Here is a 20398-nt window from a genome sequence, read left to right on the forward strand (position 1 = left end):
AAAGCCCAGATCGTAATCGTGATTAAAATTCGATTAATTGAGCAGCCGTAGTCTCCCCTAGTTTTTCTAATCTTGGTTCTTTATGATGTCATAGGGAGCAGATTTCCTTACTGGCTGTGGAGGTTCTCAGTCATCCAGGTCATGGTGATCTAAGGAGCTTGGAAAGAAAAGTGACTGGACTTCTTTAATCAGGTATCTGAGGCCTGGTGGGAGTCAAGAAGGTCGTTGACCCACTTTTGATCATGTCCCTAATATGATATCCCTAATATCGTCATCTCAGGTACAGAAGTCCCATGCACCTGCTGTTCAAATGGGCCTGTTTGTGAGGGACAGCCAATCAGAAGAAAACTTGCTTAAAGGGGAGGAGCTAAAAAAGCTCGCTTCAGAAGAGGAACTGAAAGGCTCCGAATAATAAGGATCATTTTGAGCTGTGAATGAGGAGAAATGAGGAGAATACACCTGTTAAAAAAACAGATGTTAAAATATTAAACAGAATAAAATCTGTATCTGTGCAAAATGTGCAAACACACACACACGCACAGTACACAGTGGAGTGGCACACATGTTCTGTGTATAAATATTTACAGTAGCTTCTTCTGTCTGCAGGTCGGGCTCTGTCTCCAGAGACTGAGACCGAGTGTGTTTGCATGTGTGTTCGTGTTATAAATGTTTGTGCGTTCCCTGAAAGACGACAACCCAGTGGCAGCAAGCAGTGCCAACAAAACACAGGAGAACTGTGTGTGTGTGTGTGTGTGTCTACTCCAGCCTCAAAGACGAATTTAAAGCTTCGCCTTGTCTAATCCGACCCTCTCCTCTTCCTGTTCTGTGCAGAGTGCTCTGAGTCGGCTGTCAGTCCTCTTTATCTCTGCTCCCGCACACACAATCAGCACTGGGCTGTGTGTGTGTTAGATTCAGGGCTATACTGTGAAACATCCAAGAATACTTTAAATGCTTTTAGTTTATTTCCACCAACACACTTTGTTCGTCTTCACTTCAATAATAGATGCCCTCACCGGATCTGTATAATTCATGGACTGCTGTCTGTAAAAGAGAGCAGTTGAAGGCAGGAGGGTTCAGCCTTCCTCTTCATTCCTGCTGCTCACCGAGCCCTTGGGATCAATGCATTTATCAATAAACAGATTGAGGTCGGTGAACTCTGTGTTAAAGTCTGTCTCTAAAATTATCTGCATTTTATAACTGGTCAATTCAGACTTTTATTCTGAGCGCCCTCTATGGGCTATATACCAGTACCAAAGACACTGAATAAAAATGTCAGCCATCTACCAGAATGACCTCCAAACATTGTCTTTTCTTGAGGTCTAGTTTCGGCTGTTTTGCTGAATCAAAAGTTTTGCTGACACTGAAGAGGTACATTTCAGGTATGTCCTGTTATATAATGTGTGGACTACATTGCCGAACTTGCTAGCAGAAGAAGGTTTATGTTTCACATCATCCTTTAATCGACTGGAAAATGAAACAAACAAAATGGAAAGAAGAGCCATGATGCCACCTACCAAGGGCTGGCCGATATGGCCTAAATTCCATATCGCGGTTAAATTTGAAGCATGTGCGGTAACAGGGCTCTAGAGTGCGACCAATTTGGTCGCAAATGCGACCACATTTTTCAGTGGTGCGACTAAAAAAAAAAATTTGGTTGCACCTGTGCGACCAAATGTTCGGGTAGCAAAAAAAAAAAAAAAAAAAAATCTGCAACCTTCTCTGTGGTCAACAACAGACACACATTATGCCCCTGTCGTGGACTAAACCAATCAGAGATAGTCAGGGGCGGGACCTCTCTGATTGGCCGTGGTCCAGTTGAAAGTGCAGGTGGAAGTGGGAGGTGAGTAGCTTGAATAAAGCGATATCAATTAATTAAATCCTGAATCGACTTTTAAATATAACTGTGTTTTGCCAGAAACGCCAGATTCTCAGATTAAAGCTCACAAAACCATTTCAACAACAACCAAACAGCAAATGAGAGCAGGTACACGGATTCCACACAAAGACGTAAACACAGAACGGACCGACGCATCAGAATCAACTTTGTCTTTCTCGGCTTTTTCACCCGACGGCCCGTAGACGGACACGCTGTCGGAGCTTAGCGGTTCTGATGCGTCCGGTCCGCGCTGTGATTACGTCTTTTTGCGCTGATTCTGAGCTGCAGGTTTTGTCTCTCTCCAACCAAAATTCACCGAGCCAGCAGCAAAAGAAGCAGCAAACTGCGCTTCACATTTGATCAATGTCGTCATGAATTTTGCTGTTTTGCTTCCACGACTATTAAAATCACACTTCATGTACAGCTCTCTCTCTATCTCTCTCTGTACTTCAAGAACAGTTTCCCGTCTCCAATCTCTGTTTTCTGTATTATTCATTCGCTTATTACCCACCAGTCTACCGTTGTTTACAGCGCTGTCGGCTGCTGTCTTTTTCTTTTTTTCACTTAAATGACCTCGGACAAGAAAGCCTATTTTTTCTGTTGTTCAATACTGAAGAAATTTAAACTTTATATGCAGAACATTGTAGAATATTTTTAAGGTTATCTGCTATAAAAAGCCAGACCAGGAAAATCTCCTTCATGTTTTTCTGTTTTATTCTCAGTTACTTTCACTCAAAGGCATCTGCTGTGATGTTCACAATTCTGATGAAGTCAGTATTGATAAATGATCAGAATTATAATATTTCTGACTGTCTGAGGCTAAGTTGAATTGAATCGGGACTTTGAAAACCGGAATCGAATGGATTATAGAAATCAGTGATGATACCCAGCCCTAGTGAGCAGCCTAGGCACGACAGAAGTGGATGTAGCTGTAATAGGAAAAGAACTATTGCTAACTTTTCTGTTAAGTTAAGGCCTGATCCTTCTGAAATTCATAGCCAGTGCTCTGACACGGTGTCATCAATCTTTGAATGCTGAAAAAGCACAGTGTATCCAGAAAAACACATTATATTATATAAATTATTATAAAATTTGTGTGCACCTAACTTTTGTGCCGGTACGCCTAACTTTTTAAAGTTAGACGTACCGGTACGCCCATGGCAAAAAGTTAGTCTAGAGCCCTGGGTAACGATATATATCGCGATATATTCTTTTCTTCTGTATACCGTATCTTCTGCACTATAAGGCGCACTTCAAATCCTATAATCTGGTGCGCCTTATGTATGAATTCTGGTTGTGCTTACTGACCTCGAACTGATTTTATGTGGTACACAGTGCTCAAAAATCTGTCAAAAAATGTTTAAGTACGACTTTCGTAAGCTACGAAGCCACACCGCTTGATAGATTGTCGGAGCATTATGGCTACTGTAGTCAGGAGCCTCGCAGAGTAATCTGGGTCCAAAACTCTGTCCACAACACTCCCAAAGTCAAACGAACACTGCGCCATCACTGAGAGTTAAAAACTGTCTAAATACTTTCATCTTTAATAAAATGATCAGCGTCCTGCTTTATCAGGTGTAACAATCAAGTTTAACATCAGGCTTCCGTGAAAACAGAATTTATCCATGAAAACAGAATTTAGAAGCTAGCAGGAAGTTAGCTTGCTAGTTTCCACCCAAACATCATAAAGCATGTTCTGACTGAGAGATTTCTGAAAAATTTAAACGTACAGCTCTGCCATCGCTTCCAACATAAATGAAGACAGAAAACTACACAGCAGTGACTTTTATAGAGTTGCTGAAGTTGGACTAGCTGGTATATAATGATGTGCTATGTGATCGCTAGCGACACAGCTATGTTAGCATAACATTAACGCAGTGAAGCTGGAGGATGAATGCCAAACTTTTTTCCACTCGATAAAAGTTAACGCAAGGGTTCCTGATGGTTAGGGACAAATCGCATGGCAGGATGCTGTAAATGGATCAAACTTCAGTCAGGAGAACAACTGAGATAATCCATCCACAATACGAGGTTAGTCATTAATAACTGCAACAACAAGGGAATAGAGCAGCTGCGAGAGAATTTGACATTAATGAATCAATGGTATGGAAGTGGAAGAAGCTCAGTTTTTGGCTTTCCTCATATTTCAAAACGTACTTCATCTCTTTGCTATTACTGTTGCCCGGCATAATTTCCAGATGATATTGCTTGCAGCCGCTGCAATGCTTTAGACCAAAACAGGCACAGCTTGATGACATCATCAACATGCGGTATAGTCAAAATCGCTACCGTTGGCCAAATTCATATCGTTTCTACCGTATACCATTTATACCGCCCACCCCTACACCTACTACTACTGTATTTACCATTAAACACCTTTCAGTTGCTTATTTGCAAAGAATCGCCACAACAGATGGAATTACACAGCTTTCACAGTAATTTGTGTCTCCTCCTGCTCTAAAACTGATTATATTTTTAGGTGAATATGTTAACACAACTCTATGGAGCCACATAAAGGTACTGTAATACAGTTCATAGGTTTATAAGGCGACACCGTCCCGGATGGTCAAGATTGGCATGCAATAAATGAGAAGTCAATCAAATGTCTTTGGATTAGGAAAAACAGCTAAATGTGCATTTAATCTCTTCTCTGCAATAATCTTATCAATTGTTTTTGCATTCAAAAAGACAGGCATGATGGACTAACAAGTGTCTAACAACAGTTTAGTCTTTGCGATCATAAAGCAGGATTGTCACTATGACAAACACTCGGAATAACGCTTTTTGGAACAAGAAAGTGGATGGTTTGAGGAAAGAGTACAGGAAGTCATCTGGAATGACCACAGGTTATAGTCCACAACTATCAGCCAGCTATCAGCCACCTGTAACACAGTCCTGAGAGTCCAAAAAAGACCATTTAACTAACATTCACACCTCAATCTCAGTAACCTTAATGATTCATGGGATTACAGGGTGGGGCAACAACTCACAAACATCCCCTGACATGTCCTAGAGTGTCTGGGCCCCCGTCAAGGCGACAGTCCTTGGGATAGGGAATTGAGTTCGAAAATGTGACCTTATTTCCGGGATACAACCACAAAGGATTGTAGGTAAAAGAGGCTAGCGTGCACGGGCTATTACAAGACAACAGTCACACAGAGATAAACAGACACAAAGAATGGCAAGAAGCTGTTGTATTATTAACTGCCATAGCCGGCTGCATGATAGCCATGGGAAGCCGACGGGTAAAGAGATAGTTTTTTGTTGGATTCCTTCGTGGAAGAAATATGTTCAAGTCATGTTTCTGAAGTCCCGAAGAGGCGATGGATGGCCTGGATTGCGGGGTAAGTCCCGAGCCACACCGTGCTACAACAAATCTCTTTCACTGGAAAGAACAATGACTGTTACTGCCCCCTCTCTCTTCCAGTACTCCGGAGCGAAGAGACAGACAGGACGTCCGGGGACGCCGCCGGGTTTTCTTTGCTCCGCTCCGATTTTAGTGGATTTTAATGTGTGGCTGACGCCACTGCTCGTATGGGTCTAACCTTTTCACTCCTTTGATTTTTTTCCTCGTACCTTTTTTTTTTGCCTTTCGTCAAGTCTGTCTTTGTACAGACCTGCCGTGTTCTCCTTAGTTTTGTACATAACTGTTTTGGTAAATGGTAAATGGCCTGTATTTATATAGCGCTTTACTAGTCCCTAAGGACCCCAAAGCGCTTTACATATCCAGTCATCCACCCATTCACACACACATTCACACACTGGTGATGGCAAGCTACATTGTAGCCACAGCCACCCTGGGGCGCACTGACAGAGGCAAGGCTGCCGGACACTGGTGCCACCGGGCCCTCTGACCACCACCAGTAGGCAACGGGTGAAGTGTCTTGCCCAAGGACACAACGACCGAGCAACCGGCAACCTTCCGATTACAAGGCGAACTTCCAACTCTTGAGCCGCGATCGCCCCACGATTGTTTTGGGGGCAAATAAAATGCAAGTAGGGATTAAAACAGCACAATGAATGGTTACCGGTGCTGGAAATGCTAGCGCTTGATGCAGTGTTTTGATTTTGCTGCCGCTCGTACCTACAATGCAAGGCGCACATGTCACGTGAACTAAAAAGAAACATCTTTAAAACTTAACGAAGTCCAGGTGCCTTCGACTCCAGCACTTTAGACCACCAGGATCTGGATGACTGAAAGCATCCAGACATGTTTTCCTGTATTTTAATTTTATCATTAATTATTTAAAATAGTGTAAAACTTCCCAAAATGAACTAAATCTATAAAGAGATTGTAAAGAAACAACTTCTATGACTTTATATCCTTTGTTGTGTTTACAAGATATCCTGTTCAAGTCACACTAGGCCTGGACTGTGCTGTCATGCAATACCAAATTTGACCAGAAGACAGTGCAGTGAGTCAGTGTTTATTTAACCGGGTCGGTTTGTTTTCGGCATCTTCTTCCCGCCCAATAGTGGCAATGGGCATTTGTCTCTGCCCATTCTGCCATTCAACAAAAGCCTTTATTGAGAATAATTTAACCCTCATCCTCCATCTTTCCTGTGGTAATGTGCTTGTGTTAGCCTAACCATAGCACTGTAGCTAGCCACTAGCTAGCACACTACTATATATAAACTAGCCCAACTTCACTAACTTTCCAAAAGTCGCTGTTATTTAGTTTTCTGTCTTTGTTTACACCCAACATTATAGAAATGCTGTGTTTTGTTTTAGTGCTAAGTTCTATCTCGTACGTCTTCTCTTTCATTGATGTCTGGATGTTAATCTTCTGGTCAAACTTTAACACTGACCATTTTATTGGAGGTAAAAATACCTGGACCATTTTTAGCTATTAGTGGTGTCTGAGTGTTTGTTTACTTTTGGGAAGTGAAGGAACCTTTGGACCTGGAAATATTTACGAATTTTCCCGAAACACTGAGGTAAGTTGATGTTATGGAGCAGTATTATTAATTTTCAGTGTCTGTGTTCACCTTAAGTATCCTGAGCCCCCTATTTTTTATATACATATATTTTTTTAAATAACTTTACCAAGTGTAGGGAGTAATAACAGCAAAAGTGTGAGATGGAAGTCATGTTCGGTTAAACAACAGCTCACTGTGGCAAAGTGAAACTCTCGAGTGCACATTCAAAGGGGAGATGTCACCGCTGTAAGTCAAGGAAAACAAGCCATTTGTCTCCGCGTCCTGCTGTGCAGAGCAGCCTCTCCTCCATCACAAGGTTTCCACTGACCTTATAAACCACTAAGTGTGGACACTCTCTGCATGATGCAGCGAAAAAAGCCACAAACTGAGAGCCTCAGAGGCACACAGTTAGCAGTGACACCGGTGAAAAAGACTAGTCGAGCTTTAAAAACCATGTTGAGAAACACATCTGTTTCTTCTACAGTTATTAGATGGTTTTAGAGGTTGGCCGGATTGATCCAAATATCAATACCAACGATGGTATTGGTACTGAATCGATAAGGTTATGAATAAATTTAGGTGTAAATTTTACCACAAGAGGGTTTGGCTCAACTTAAAAGTGACCCTTAAAAGTTCCCTTATCATCAATCATGCTTTTCTTTCTTCCTTTTATTTGATTCCACTGAAATTTTGAATTCATTGTGAACTCTGCATGGCTCCTGCTTAAGTAGCTGCTTAAGTAGCTGATTTGCTGAGAACTTACTCCATGTGACTGGGGCTATTTAGCTGTTCTACACCTTTAAATTTCATATCCACAGACCAACTTTTAGGCAGTAGCTCCTAAAGTTTGGAACAGCTGTTTTCCATCTGATAGGTTGGCCATAACACTGGTTTTGCTTTTAATTGCGCGATGAAGGAGAATCTATGTTGTAAAGACATAAACTTCACATGATCTCTAAAAACTTCAGGCCATCTGAGCACCCAAGTCTGAGGCGTTTTCCGGGAATGGTGACGCTATTTTGTCTATTTTGATATCTTATCTTTAAAATAATCTTCTCTAGAGCAGGTTAGGTCTGCAGCTTCAGAAGTGTGCCTGAGAACTCAGGCTTAAACCTGAAGTCTGAGTGCAGGTTTCAATTCAATTCAATTTTATTTATATAGCGCCAAATCACAACAACAGTCGCCTCAAGGCACTTTATATTGTAGACCCTACAATAATACATACAGAGAAAAACCCAACAATCCAGGCTTCTGGATTTTTTTTTGGAAGAATTCTATAACATTACAAGACTGGTAAAATTGGGAGTTATTGTCTTCACGTTCTCAAGAAAATACCACAACCTGAACTGGGCTTTATTGGAGCAAAGTGCAATAAAATAGATGGATGTCAGCAGGTAAAACATGTCTGGCTCTCACCCACCTGAAGAAGCAGCTCCCCCTCGGGTATCTGGATCTCTGTAGCTCCCGTCGTCTTGCTGGCATTGTTGTGATCACTGCTCCTGTTCGTGCCACTGGATAGCCGGTTCTTCAATGCCACTGCAGAACCAAAGGGGACAAGTTAGTGATGACCAGCAAAGGTCCGGGTAAACCAGCTCCGAGTAATTCAGGAACAAAAATGGAAAAAAATGTTTTGCGTTTGAATTTATCCTTTGCAGCTGCATCCCGTAGTGAAGAAGCCGGAGGGTTTTCAGAAGCTTTGTTTTAAGATATTTTGACAGGAAGGCCAGTGGGAATAACAGCTTTACAGAAAGAGACAGAGTGACAGAGGGGGATTTCAGGACACAGCATAGAGGGAGTAACACCTTAAATGAAGGTGTGAAGAGGGAGAGAGCAACACTGTTTTTACACATGAACTTTGGATCATTTTGGGAGAATCAGGCTGGGATAGTGCTTAGTGTGTCATAACACAGTTGTAGTTCCTCAGATGCAGCACAGAGCAGGAAAATGTCTGCTTCAAAGACATTCTCAGAACTGCAAATAGTGTGTGAACTTTACATGAAGGAACTGCCATTATAGAGGGTGGAGGAGGCAGGACTGCTGTTGTGAAAAACACATATGAGGTATGTGAATGTTGCCTAATTTTAGCTAGAGAATAAACCAAAGCAATGATGGCTGATTTCTTAGTTTTTGCAACAAATTTTTAATATTAGACAAAAAATAACCTGACTGAATACAAATGCAATTTTTAAATGATGATTTCATTTATTCGGGGAAAGGATATCCTAATTTACCTGGTCCTGGGTGAAAAACCTAATAACTGGTTGTGGCACCCTTGGTAGTAACACCCCGCCCCGCGGGATTTAATAACGCTCCATCGTACCTCTTTAATATCACGAATGGAGTGGCTATGTTGACCAGCCCTCGGTGGTAATGCACAGCATGATGACCAAACACAAACCTCGGCATAGAGCCATTAGAAAGTTATGATTTTGGATGGAAACAACAGCAGTCTCTGCTGAATGAGGTCCTCCTGGTTATTATCTGAGTTATATTTCCAGAATCACTTCACAGGGATAGGAGCCACTTTAAACCTTTAACATACTTCTAGTATTGTCAGCAAAGAGTTGCTTAGATTAAATTAGCATGACAACATTGTGCTTTGGGCCTTTAATTCAAACAGTGACTCCTTAGTGAGCTGCAGCCAAACCTTTGTCTGCTGATGACTCAGACACAAAATAAAGCCTGTCGACTAGAGCTGGGCGATATGAGATTTTTTCATATCACGATATGTTTTTTTCATTTCAGGCGATAACGATATCTATCACGATATAAGCCAAATAACTATATTTGTAAGATTTAAATGTGCCGTTGCTCACAAGTAAAATGTGAAATAATCAGCAGCTTGTTTTGATTTAAATATTTATTTCTCATAATAAGTTCAACAGGGTAGATGTACTTAAGGAACATGAGACTTTTTCAGATAAATAAAGGCAAATATTGCAAACTACACAAAAGGCAGCCGCTAAAGCATTTAAGTTTCAAAATAGAACAAATGAAATAGACTAAATTGTCAATTCCACTTAGAAACAAAATATTAATTCTAAAAATAAATCTTAGTTTGTTTTACAGAAGAACAGACAAAACTGACTAACTTTTGTCAATATCAAATAAACTGAGAACTAAAAGGAAATTCTCAATCTCTCCTTGTTGTATAGCTTATCTTTTCAAACAGTTTTAACAGTTACTTTAGTCTGACAAAAGCCGAATGACGAATTAGCGCTTCCAGTCAGAGACTGAGGCTACGTCCACACGTACACGGGTATTTTTGAAAACTGAGATTTTCCGTTTTCGTTTTAAAAAATAATCCCGTCCACACATAAAGGCAGAAATGAAGGAAAACGCTGCTATGAACATGCCAAAGCAGCAGGTGGCGCTAGATTCCTAACCGTGCAGAAATGTTGGCCAATCAGAAGTCTAGAAGCCTCGGTGGGAAAAAGTAAACAAAGCTGGGGCATAGAAGCAGAACCGAGTCGTATGTGTGGACGGACAGTAACTGTGTGTATATGTAAGCATTTAAACACTGCAGAGAGTAGAATTAACAGTAACAGTATTGTAGAAATTCATTTCACCGAAACAATAACGTGGCGCAGTGTGACGTCAAAAAATGTGCACACCTTTGACGCTGCGTTTTCTCCGTTTTTCTAGTCCACACGTAAATGCAAAAACGGAGTTTTCAAAAATCTTCGTTTTCAGTGACCAAAAACGCCGTTTACGTGTGGACGAAAGGTGCAAACGCATAGAAAAATCTGAGTTTTCAAAAATACCCGGGTACGTGTGGACGTAGCGCATGCACCAGTTTATTGTATTTCCAGACTTGCTTTCGGCACAATTTACAGTGCACGCTACTCTGTTTTTTGTCAGACTTGAAATAGCCGAAATACCTTCACACTACGGAACTTCTATGGCTCTTCCGTTCGACAATCTCTCCGGCATTGGAACCATCATCTGTTTTCTCTTCGGTAACCTTCGGTCACGCTCGGTTGATTTTTCTAGTCGGCACACTCATTTCCTCCATTACGCGCTGGCTCCATTACCCGCTGGCTGCTTCCCAAACAAACACACGTGCGGCTTGGCACTTGTGCTGTACGTAACAAGTCACGCGACGTGACGCTGCGGCTGTGATTGGTTCGGCTCTGCGCTACTTAATTTGGATTGGCTGACCTTTTTTTTTTTTTTTTAAGAGGACAAGAGCGGCGAGGTCTATCGCGATAGCTTAATTTCTCTATCGAGTAAAATTTATATCGCGATACATATCGTTATCGTTCTATCGCCCAGCTCTACTGTCGACCATCAATTATTAAGAGCGAGACAGGGTGGAAGGGGGTTTTTGGACCCTGACGTCATGACTTGGAGCCATTGGACAAAAAACACCCCGAGGCAACCATGAGGAAGAGGAGAGGTGACGTGTTTGCAAACAGAGGTTGATGAAAATTCACAGAGGTTTCCTCAAGAGGTCCTCACTCGAATAGACACTGCAGTATGTGCACAGAAACGTTACAGTAAACAGGAATGCGATATTATCATAGTAACACATCAGTAACTGAGGGAGTTCATGAAGAGGCCCTTGGATGTCTTATTTTGTCGAAAACCCAAAATATATTCAGTTTCCAGCAAGGTCTAGCAACCTCCCAGGGTGCAGTTCCTCCAATGTCCACTTGGCTCTACCTGCACCTCAGTTTCCAAACAAGACTACAAAAGACAAGGGTCATAAGTGAGTAAATGCTTGTTTCTGCTGTTTATACAGTAGCATCTACACTCACTTTACTGCTCCAATGCCTTTCAGTCAGTTAGCAAGTTAGTTCAACTTGTGCTGCTAAATATTGGCTCTAAAACATTTTGTAGCCGCTTTACCCCACTCTTCTCATTGTATTAGAGTGTTTCATACTACCAGGCATGTCAAGAGTATATCCCTTTAGTGCTTAGTGTGTCATAACTGATACATACAGATTTTAAGATTTCTTTATAGTCAGTGTGATGCCCCCCCAAAACCTAAATAAATTGCACAATACATTGTTAAACAATAAATACTCCCCCAAAATTGTAGAGATAAGTTATGTAGCAAATATGATGAAAGCTAAGATTTAATGTTTTTTGTTTAACTCGTCAGAAGGTTCAATAAACGCTCGAATCATTGACTCATCTGATGAATAATTTGGCTTGCTGTGGCAAAATGTTTATTAAACTAGAAAAACACCCAAGAATGTTGCATTTTACTGTGTGAAATTGTAGTATTTTATTATAATAATATCAGGTATCGGTAGGGTTGAAAGCAGTACTCTGTACCTTTTACGGTACCAACTAAAATACTGAGTACCGATTTGCACTAAATTCAATTTTGGCACCCAAGCACATCTGGGTTAGAAGAAGAAAAAGTGAGACCATGTGATGACTCAAACCTGAACAAAAACTCGATGCAGGCAACACTAGGCCCTTCAAAGAATGTCTGTGTGAATGAGTCTTGTACGAACAAATCTCAAAATAAAGTAGAAAATCACTTATAGGTACTAGTAAGGTAGCTGGATAAGCAGTTCTATAAGTTTTATGATGGTTACGCTGACATTTCTTATCAGCATGCTATTTATGTTAAACAAACATGTTATGTCGGACAATATGTCTGAAATGTTAGCAGGTAAATGGTAAATGGACTAGTTCTTATAACTTTTACTATTTAATATTTTAGTACACAAACACCAGGAGACTGATGCTTACATCATTTACATCGTCTGACAGCAAAATGTTGTAAATAAATAATAAAACACAGAGAAGTATGGACTTATTTTGTTTGAGAAAACTTTGAATTTACTATTTCAAATGAAGCAAAGCACCGGAAACAGTACCAAATTCCACACACTGGTACTGGTTTTGGTTTAGCTGCTTACCAAGCTAATTACTTTTTATTTGTATTTAGTTTTAATCTTTTATTTTCATCTTTAAAAGTACCGAAAGTACAACAAGTACTGTTTGAAAATGAAGGATTTTTCCACATTATGTTTTATGGATGTTTTTCCATGTGTTTTAATTTCTATGGATATTTACAAAATATCGATAAAGTTCAGTAAAAAACCCTGATATTTTTATAGGCAGAAAATAACCAGGACATAAAATGGTAACACTGAAACTTAAAAATTCAAGAATCCCATGGGTGACATCACAGTGGCCATGTCCATCTTTTACATACAGCCTATAGTTTTCAGTTGTAAAGACCTGTCACGTTAAAGTGTATTGATAAATGACTAAATTTATTTCTACCATTTATGATGACTTAACAGCTGGTTTTTGGACATACAACCATCTTCTTGGACGCTTATTCAATGATAGCAATCATGTGCTTGGAGGTCTAAGCTCTGACAGACAAATACACAGTACTTTTAAAGCTTTCTGTCAAAGTAAGCTATAAACCAGTCTACTATTGACATCAGAACATCAGCTCCTTCACCTGATCCAGAAAAACTTTGTTAGAAGACTTGCACAGAGCTTCGGCATCAGTTCACAAAGCTGTATGTGAGCCTGAATATCTGAGAGTCAGTGGATTTGTTTCTGACTTTAATCCAGGCAAAGTTGCAATCATGCTTCCAGGTCCAGCACTCAACAACAAGCAAACACAACAACTGTGAGGTCGACCTGCAGCTAAGACGACCAGCTGACAACAGAGGGATGACGACGCAAATGGTGACCCCATCTAATCTCATCCTCCTGCAGGCCCACGTTCACAGAGCGAGCGATGGAAATGAATTTTTCAAAGGTTCAGACGAGTGCAGAGGAGAGCACCTCCCTGGGGACAACAGAAGCAAAACAGAGAGCACTGTCTGCAAACTACAATGTGTTTGTGGGTGTGGGTGTTAAATTTTTATGAAGGACCTCTGCCTTCTCTAAAAACTGCAACCAAATCAATTTTACACTCGTCCCAAATGTCGCAATCTAAAGACCAGATCTTGTTCCATACATTCAGAAGCACCAGTTTTATAAATTTTATAAACAAGTTTTATTATTTTATTATAAAGTTTAAATTATTAAAATGTTACTCAGCATTGGTGTTAAGCCACTTAACAGTGACCATGACCTATCGGCAACAGATAAACAGTATGTGAAAGTCATGTCCTAAAGAAACAGCAACAAATCCATTAAAGACCTGACACAGGACCTAAGAGATCCATCTGGACCTTCAGCTGATCATCTACTGTTCACTGAAGCCTCATCAGAAATTGTCTCAGTGGAAGGCTGGCTGTCAAGAGGCCATTCATAAGGAAGGGAAACAGAGAGAAAAAGCTGAGGTATAAAAATTACAGAAGAACTGGACTGAAAATCAGTGGAAACAGGTCTGATGGAGTGATGGATCTGGTCTTAGTATTCTCATCAGTATGTACAGAGAAGTTCAGGAGAGAGGTACAACAGTGAGCGCCTACAGCCATCTGTAAAACATGGTGGAGGCTCTGTCATGGTTTAAGCTGGATTTCAGTCACTGTTGCTGGAGATCTCAGAAAAGTACTGTTAGATTTTGATCGAACATGCAATACCATCTGGAAAACAGTCTAAATTCTTTTTTTTATCTTTAATAAAATCCAGGCTTCCATGAAAACAGAATTTATTAAATTTAACAGAGTTAGAAGCTAGCAGAAAGTTAGCTAGCTAGTTTCCACCTAAACATGATAAAGCATGTTCTGAGAGATTTCTGAAAAATTAAAACGTACAGCTCTGCCATCGTTTCCAACATAAATGAAGACAGAAAACTACACAGCAGTGACTTTTTTAGGGTTACTGAAGTTGGACTAGCTGGTATATGATGATGTGCTACGTGATCGCTAGCGACACAGCTATGCTAGCATAACATAAACACAGTGAAGCTGGAGGATGAATGCCAAACTTTTTCCACTCGATAAAAGTTAACGCAAGGGTTTCTGGTGGTCAGGGACAAATGCAATTGCATGGCAGGATGTTGTAAACGGATCAAACTTCAGTCAGGAGAAGAACTGAGGTAATCCATCCACAATACGAGGTTAGTTATTGCCTTTTCTCATATTCCAAAACGTGCTTCGTCTCTTCGCTATTACTGTCGCCCGGCATAATTTGCAGAGGATATTGCTTGCAGCCGCTGCGATACTTTCGACCAAAACAGGTGCAGCTTGATGACATCATCAAAATGCGCTATCGCGGTAGAGCGGTATAGTCAAAATCTCTACCGTTGGCCAAATTCATATCATTTTTACTATACAACGTTTATACCGCCCACCCCTAAGTGGGACCCTATCAGTCATGGATTGGCAGAGAAAAGAAGAAAAGGCATAAAAATCCAAAGAAGAGCTTTGAATGTCCTTCAAGAAGCCTGGAGAACTATTCCTGAAGACTACTTAAAGACAGACTTAAAGGCCCGCGGGCCACATCCGGCCCAGCGTACATTTACATCTGTCCCGCGAGATCATTTTATATAGATTTATTATTATTGTTATGCATGGCCCGGCGATATGAGGCGCTAATAACACACAAACAACAGATCCCATAACGCAGCGCTGCAGCTTCCTTGCCAAACGCTAGGCTACTTGGGAACATTCCCGCGTTAATCAAGTCAAACTTCTGTTATTGCGAAGCTAGCCCCTCACAATGGCGAAGAGAAAAGTTGATTCTGTAAACAGAGCCTTTCAGCACAGGTGGGTGACTGAATATATGTTTACAGATATTGCTGGTAAATCCGTGTGTCTTATTTATGGAGCTAATGTTGCTGTAATTAAGGAATTTAATTTAAGACAACACTACGAGACAAAACATCAGGATAAGCTGAAAAACCTAAATGCAGAGCAGAAACTACAGAAGGTAGAAGAGCTAAAGAAGAATCTAACATTTCAGCAGACTTTTTTTCACCAGAGCAAAATCACAAAGTGAAGCTGTTGTGAAAGCAAGTTTTATTGTAGCAGAGGAGACAGCCAAATCAGCCCGGTACCACTATGAAGAGCTGCATGATGAAGGTGTGCGACGTCTTGTGTCCAGACAAAACGCACTTCATTCGTGGAGTGGAAATATTGGACATCAAATCGATGCACGGGACAACGACAGGAAAAGATATTTTTTAAAACGTATGTCAAAGTATAACCAACGTGAAATTGCCCTGGGACAAACTTGTTGGACTGACAACAGATGGAGCACCGGTGTTGTGCAGTGAAAAAAGCGGACTAGTCAGCAGGATGCGAGTAAAGATGCAGGAGGAGAACTGAACCGGTGAGTTAACAGCATATCACTGCATCACGCACCAGGAAAGGCTGTGTGGTAAAATCCTAAAAATGGAGCATGTAATGATCACCGTAACGCAAACCGTACATTTTATCTGAGCTAAAAGTTTAAATCACCGTCAATTTCAGTCTTTTATGTGGGAAATAGATTCAGAGTTTGCCGACATTCCTCATCATACAGAGGTCCGTTAGCTGAGTTGGGATAAAAATTCTCAATAGAGTTTTTGAGCTCAGCAAGGAAACCTGTCAGTTCATGGACATGGCATGTATGATGCGGTGAAGGCATTTCAAGTGAAGCTGTCACAAATGCACCAGTCCAACTTGCCTCACTTTCCCTGTTGCCAAGTAATGTTGAACCAAGTCGGCGCACTTTGCTGAACTGCACCTGTGCAGATTCAGATGGAGCTGCAGTGTAATGATACACTCGAGGAAAAGTACGACACTAAATGACCCGCACAGTTTATTAGTTCCATTCCTGAAGCAATGCCCCAGCTCCGTCTACATGCGGCTCCAACCTTGTGTATGCTTTCATTTATTTTTTCTGGGGTTTTTGGCAGCATGTTCATATTTCTAACTTGCATAATTTTGACAGGATATATTTTTATGAAGAGCAAAATATTTAAAGTTAAAGTTAATTTTTTTAAGTTTATTTAATCTGGACTAATATTCCTGTCTGTTTTTAATTCATATTTATGTTTAAAAAACATTGTTTTAGTTTGTTCAATAAATGTTTATCTTGTTTGGCCCGCGAACTAAAGTGTGCTTTGAGTTTTGGCCCCCTGTGCAATTGAGTTTGACACCCCTGGTGTGAAGCTTGCACAATTGGGGTGTGAATCTGTTCACACATGTGATGGCCAAGCAGAGAGAGGATGCTATACTGCAAGAACAGCGTTTTAAAAGTTTGCAACACCAGTTTCGGCTTTTGCAAATGGAAGTGCAGGCCAGAACCACCCCACTTCCAGAGCCCACATCAACTGATCCAGAGTCTGTTGAAGCTCCAGCTGATTATCAGACACAAGCAACATCTCAGCATGAGGGTTCTGGCTCAGCCTCCATATTAACAGGTTAGTCTGTGCATATTCATCATCCTAAACTGGAGAAACTAGCTGTTGAAGATGATGTTGAACATTTTCTGACCACTTTTGAGAGAATTGCAGCTGCTTGTCGTTGGCCAGAGTCAGACTGGATTTTTCACCTCATTCCTCTTCTTACTGGTAAGGCTCGAAGTGCCTATGTTAATATGGATGTGGACGATTCACTGCAATATGAGAAGGTAAAAGCTGCCATTTTGCAAAAATATGATATAAACCCAGAAACATATAGGCAAAGATTTCGCTGTCTTGAAGTTTTTGATGAGAGTCCCAAGGAACTGTATGCGAGACTGAAAGAACTTTATGAAAAATGGATTCAGCCGAAAAACAGAACTGTAAAAGAAGTTGGTGAAATTATTATCTTGGAGCAGTTTTTAAGAATGCTGTGTCCTGAGCTTCAGGTCTGGATTAAGGAGCATAATCCAAAGTCTGCTGCAGAGGCCGCCACTCTGGCTGATGTGTTTGTAGCTGCCCGAAGTAAGAGTCAGCCATGGAGCAACAGTGCATGGAAGGCTGCCAGAGATTCACGTCGGTCGCAACCCCCTCAGCATCCTCAGAGGTCAGCGACGGGTGTGGGTAAGCCCTTTACAAGGGAAACGCAGCCTCTGAATACCTCGAAGCCAGGTAAAAGGCCACCAGTGTGCTACCTTTGTGTACAGGAAGGTCACACTAAGCCCATGTGTCCTAATAATCAAAGCAAATTATCTCAGATGTGTTTTGTGCCTCACCAGAATGTGGATATTAAATCTGAGAGAAAGCAGTCAAATAAAATCACCACAGTTAAGATTAATGGACAAGAAATTAATGCTTTAATAGACACTGGCAGCACACAGACTCTGGTACACAGGAAATATGTGTCAAAAGACTACACATGCCCCTCTGAAACCTTATCAGTTTGCTGTATACATGGTGATGAAAGACCATACCCTACTGCTGATCTGTTTATTGAAGTGCAGGGGACACCCTATCTGTTAAAGGTTGGTGTAGCTGATATTCTGCCCTATCCTGTAGTTCTTGGGGAGGATCTGCCAGTCATCTATGATTTGTTGAGAGAAGTGCAAGAGTGCAATGTTGCTATAACAAGGGCTCAAACTAAAAATCAGGATGAGCATTATGCAACCCTCAGTGCTTTACCCTTCTTTGAGGCTGAACTAGAGACAGATCCCGGGAAGTCTTGGAAGCCACGCAGTCAAAGAAGACGTGAAAAATTTCAACACACTGTTGGAAAGACATCAGTTCAGGCTGCTCCAGATATGCCTTTAGGTTTTTCAGTACCTACGAACATCAGACAAATGCAGCAGGCTGATCCAACTTTGTCTGCCATGTTGCTGAGGGCTAAGGAAGAGGACTCTATTGAATCTGACACAAATAAAGAGCTGTACATTCTGCAAGATGGCATTTTATACCACCAGCACGGCCAGGTTAAACAGTTAGTGGTCCCTAAAGTAGCCCGTGAAACAGTGCTTACTTTGGGGCACTCCATTCCCTGGGCTGGCCACCTAGGGAAGCATAAGACCACCGCTCGCATCAAGCGATACTTTTTCTGGCCTGGTTTACGCTCAGATGTTGCTATGTTTTGCAGGAGTTGTCCTCAATGTCAGAAGACTTCAATTAGAGTCCCCACCAAAGCACCACTCCAACCTCTCCCAATCATTGGTATACCATTTCAGCGTCTTGGCATGGACGTAGTTGGTCCTGTAGAAAAAAGCAAATCTGGAAATCGCTTTATGCTAGTCATTACAGACTATGCTACGAGGTATCCTGAAGTCTTTCCATTAAAAACTGTTAAAGCAAAAACTGTAGCTTCCTCATTGATTCAACTGTTCTCAAGGGTTGGATTCCCACAGGAGATTTTAACTGACCAGGGCACTAATTTTATGTCCACACTGTTGAAAGAGGTCTATAAGCTGTTAGGCATCAGGAGTGTGCGGACAACCCCTTATCACCCACAGACAGATGGACTGACGGAGCGCTTCAACCAAACTCTCAAACAAATGCTCCGAAAGTTTGTCAATGATACAGGGTCTGATTGGGACCAGTGGCTGCCATACCTCCTTTTTGCCTACAGGGAAGTTCCTCAAGCCTCCACTGGCTTCTCCCCGTTTGAGCTTCTTTATGGCCATGAGGTGAGAGGCCCATTGACCCTGCTAAAGGACTCATGGGAGGGAGAGCAAGGTAAAGAGGAATCGGTCAATGTTATTTCATATGTCATTCATATGAGAGAAAAGCTTCAGCAGATGAGTGAACTGGCTCAGAGTCATATGGCAGCTGCTCAGAGGCAACAAAAGACTTTGTTTGATAAAAAAGCTCGCCACAGGAGTTTTGTCCCTGGCCAGAAGGTTTTGGTAATGTTGCCAACTTCTGACAGCAAGTTGCTGGCAAAGTGGCAGGGACCCTTTGAAGTACAGAAGAAACTTGGACCTACTACCTATAAAGTTTCTACACCAGGTCTCCAGCGAGGGAGTAGAGTGCTCCATGTTAACCTTCTTAAGGAATGGATTCCACGCACTGAGAATAAAACAGAGGGTTTGCTTATTCACAGCGTGGATGAGGAGGAAGAAGTTAATGACTACTTGCCTTCAGTAACAGTCTCTGTCCTGGACCTGAGCCATCTCACCAGTGAGCAACAGTCTCAGGTAACGCCTCTGATTAATTCAGACATATTTCAAAAGTACCCAGGTCGCACGAGTCTGGTGGAGCATGACATTGTTTTAAAACCTGATGCAGCTGTGAAGCGTATGAGTTACAGGATACCGGAACGCTTCCTGGTGGAGTTAAAGGAGGAGGTGGACCTCATGCTGTCTCTTGGAATCATCCAACCTTCAACAAGTGAGTGGTGCAACCCTGTTGTGTTGGCTCCGAAAAAGGATAGCACGATACGTTTTTGCATCGACTTCAGGTACCTCAATTCCATATCAAAATTTGACTCTTACCCGATGCCACGCATTGACGATCTCATTGAGCGTTTGGGGAAGGCAAAATATCTAACGGCCATTGATCTCTCCAAGGGATACTGGCAAGTACCTCTCACTAAGCAGTCTCAAGAGTTGACAGCATTCCGTACTCCGTGGGGATTGTTCGAGTTCACAGTCTTACCATTTGGTCTGCATGGGGCCCCAGCAACATTTCAAAGGCTAATGGATAAGGTACTCTGTGGGCTCTCAGCATTCACCTGTGCGTACCTTGATGATGTTGTTGTTTTCAGTGGAACTTGGGAAGAGCATGTGGATCACCTAAGGATCGTGCTGGATCGGCTGTGTTCCGCAGGCCTTACCATCAATCCAGCAAAGTGT

General features: G+C 41.6%; 1 protein-coding gene across 1 annotated transcript in view; it reads right to left on the minus strand.

The window, feature by feature from the left end:
* Positions 1–20398, minus strand: part of ahr1b (aryl hydrocarbon receptor 1b) — a 64543-nt gene that overhangs the window by 27193 nt on the left and 16952 nt on the right. The window contains exon 3 of the mRNA XM_085348784.1: positions 8217–8332. Within this exon, the coding sequence (XP_085204910.1) occupies positions 8217–8332 (116 nt within the window). The remainder of the gene's footprint in view (positions 1–8216; positions 8333–20398) is intronic.

The sequence above is a fragment of the Diplotaxodon limnothrissa genome, linkage group LG23 (genome assembly GCF_057381915.1).
Source record: "Diplotaxodon limnothrissa isolate DT_005_m linkage group LG23, D_limnothrissa_male_GT1.1, whole genome shotgun sequence".
NCBI lineage: Eukaryota > Metazoa > Chordata > Actinopteri > Cichliformes > Cichlidae > Diplotaxodon > Diplotaxodon limnothrissa.